Source organism: Echinops telfairi, unplaced genomic scaffold, assembly GCF_000313985.2.
Source record: "Echinops telfairi isolate 266 unplaced genomic scaffold, ASM31398v2 ScPeMD7_3;HRSCAF=10, whole genome shotgun sequence".
Taxonomy (NCBI): domain Eukaryota; kingdom Metazoa; phylum Chordata; class Mammalia; order Afrosoricida; family Tenrecidae; genus Echinops; species Echinops telfairi.
In genome coordinates, this window is record NW_022103899.1 from 57,910,925 (window position 1) to 57,911,868 (window position 944).

The window sequence follows — 944 nt, forward strand, 5'->3', positions numbered from 1 at the left end:
AAAAATCATTTTACTAGGGGCTCATAGAATTCTTATCATAATCCATACATACATACATCAATTGTGTAAAGCACATTTCCCTCTCTCTAGTTTCTTGGCATTAACCCTTTACTTTTGCTTTACCTCTGGGGAGGTAAGTGTGAAAACTTTCTTTGGGGAGGAAAAGTCAACGTGTTAGCTTCCATCTCGGGATGGACTAGCTAATGCTAACATTTCAGCACCAGGTGCGCCGTGGGAGTGGGAGGAGGCAGACACAGCAACAGGTGGGAGGGCAGGGCTGTGCTGCGAGGGCTGCTGCCGGGATGTGAGGCCCTGCCTGGCACTGGCGTGGCACGTACCTTCGTGCTCCACTCCAGGGACGGACAGGTCCTCGGTGCCTTGCCAGAGTATCTTCCCCGTCTCAGCATCCCGGAGGTTCATCCAGTTTCTGAGCAGGGCTGCTTAAGGAGAAGTAAGGCACTGAAAGTGATCCCTTCTTCTTATCAGCACATCGGCCAAGCTGCTAAGAACTCTGAGAGCAGATACTCCTGTGAAGCGGGGCCCAGGAGACACCTCTGGGAAGGAGCAGGGGCCTAGAGAAGGTATTTCACAATATAAGAAGACAAAGATGGGAGACATCTGGAAATCTCCAGAAAGGGGAAGGAGATTCCCAGAACAGACTTTATATTTCCTAAGAGAACCTGACCAACTACGATGAACGGCACCAGACAAGATACAGCAGAGACAGCCCAGGGGGACGACCAGGCAGATCTCCTGCCAGGGAAGACCGCGGCTCATAAGCTTCACACCAAGCACAGAGCTCTCAAGAGTGTTTAGGGCCCTCATTTTAAATAGACAGCCTAAGACCACCAGAAACTCAAGGACAGCATTTGCTGGGAAGACCAAAGCTGAGAGAAACTGCAACTCCGAGGCAGAGAAAGAAACGAGAGAGAGACTGTTGCTTT

At 50.6% G+C, this 944-nt stretch overlaps 1 protein-coding gene across 2 annotated transcripts in view; it reads right to left on the reverse strand.

Moving 5' to 3' along the window:
* PDE6D (phosphodiesterase 6D) overlaps positions 1-519 on the reverse strand; it is a 4,924-nt gene extending 4,405 nt beyond the window's left edge. Inside the window, exon 1 of one of the 2 annotated variants that reach the window (XM_045295871.1) lies at positions 339-519. In XM_045295871.1, the coding sequence (XP_045151806.1) occupies positions 339-420 (82 nt within the window). In that variant the 5' untranslated portion in view covers positions 421-519. The remainder of the gene's footprint in view (positions 1-338) is intronic. The other variant, XM_013004415.3, reaches the window with a different exon arrangement.
* Between the last annotated feature and the right edge of the window lie 425 nt (positions 520-944).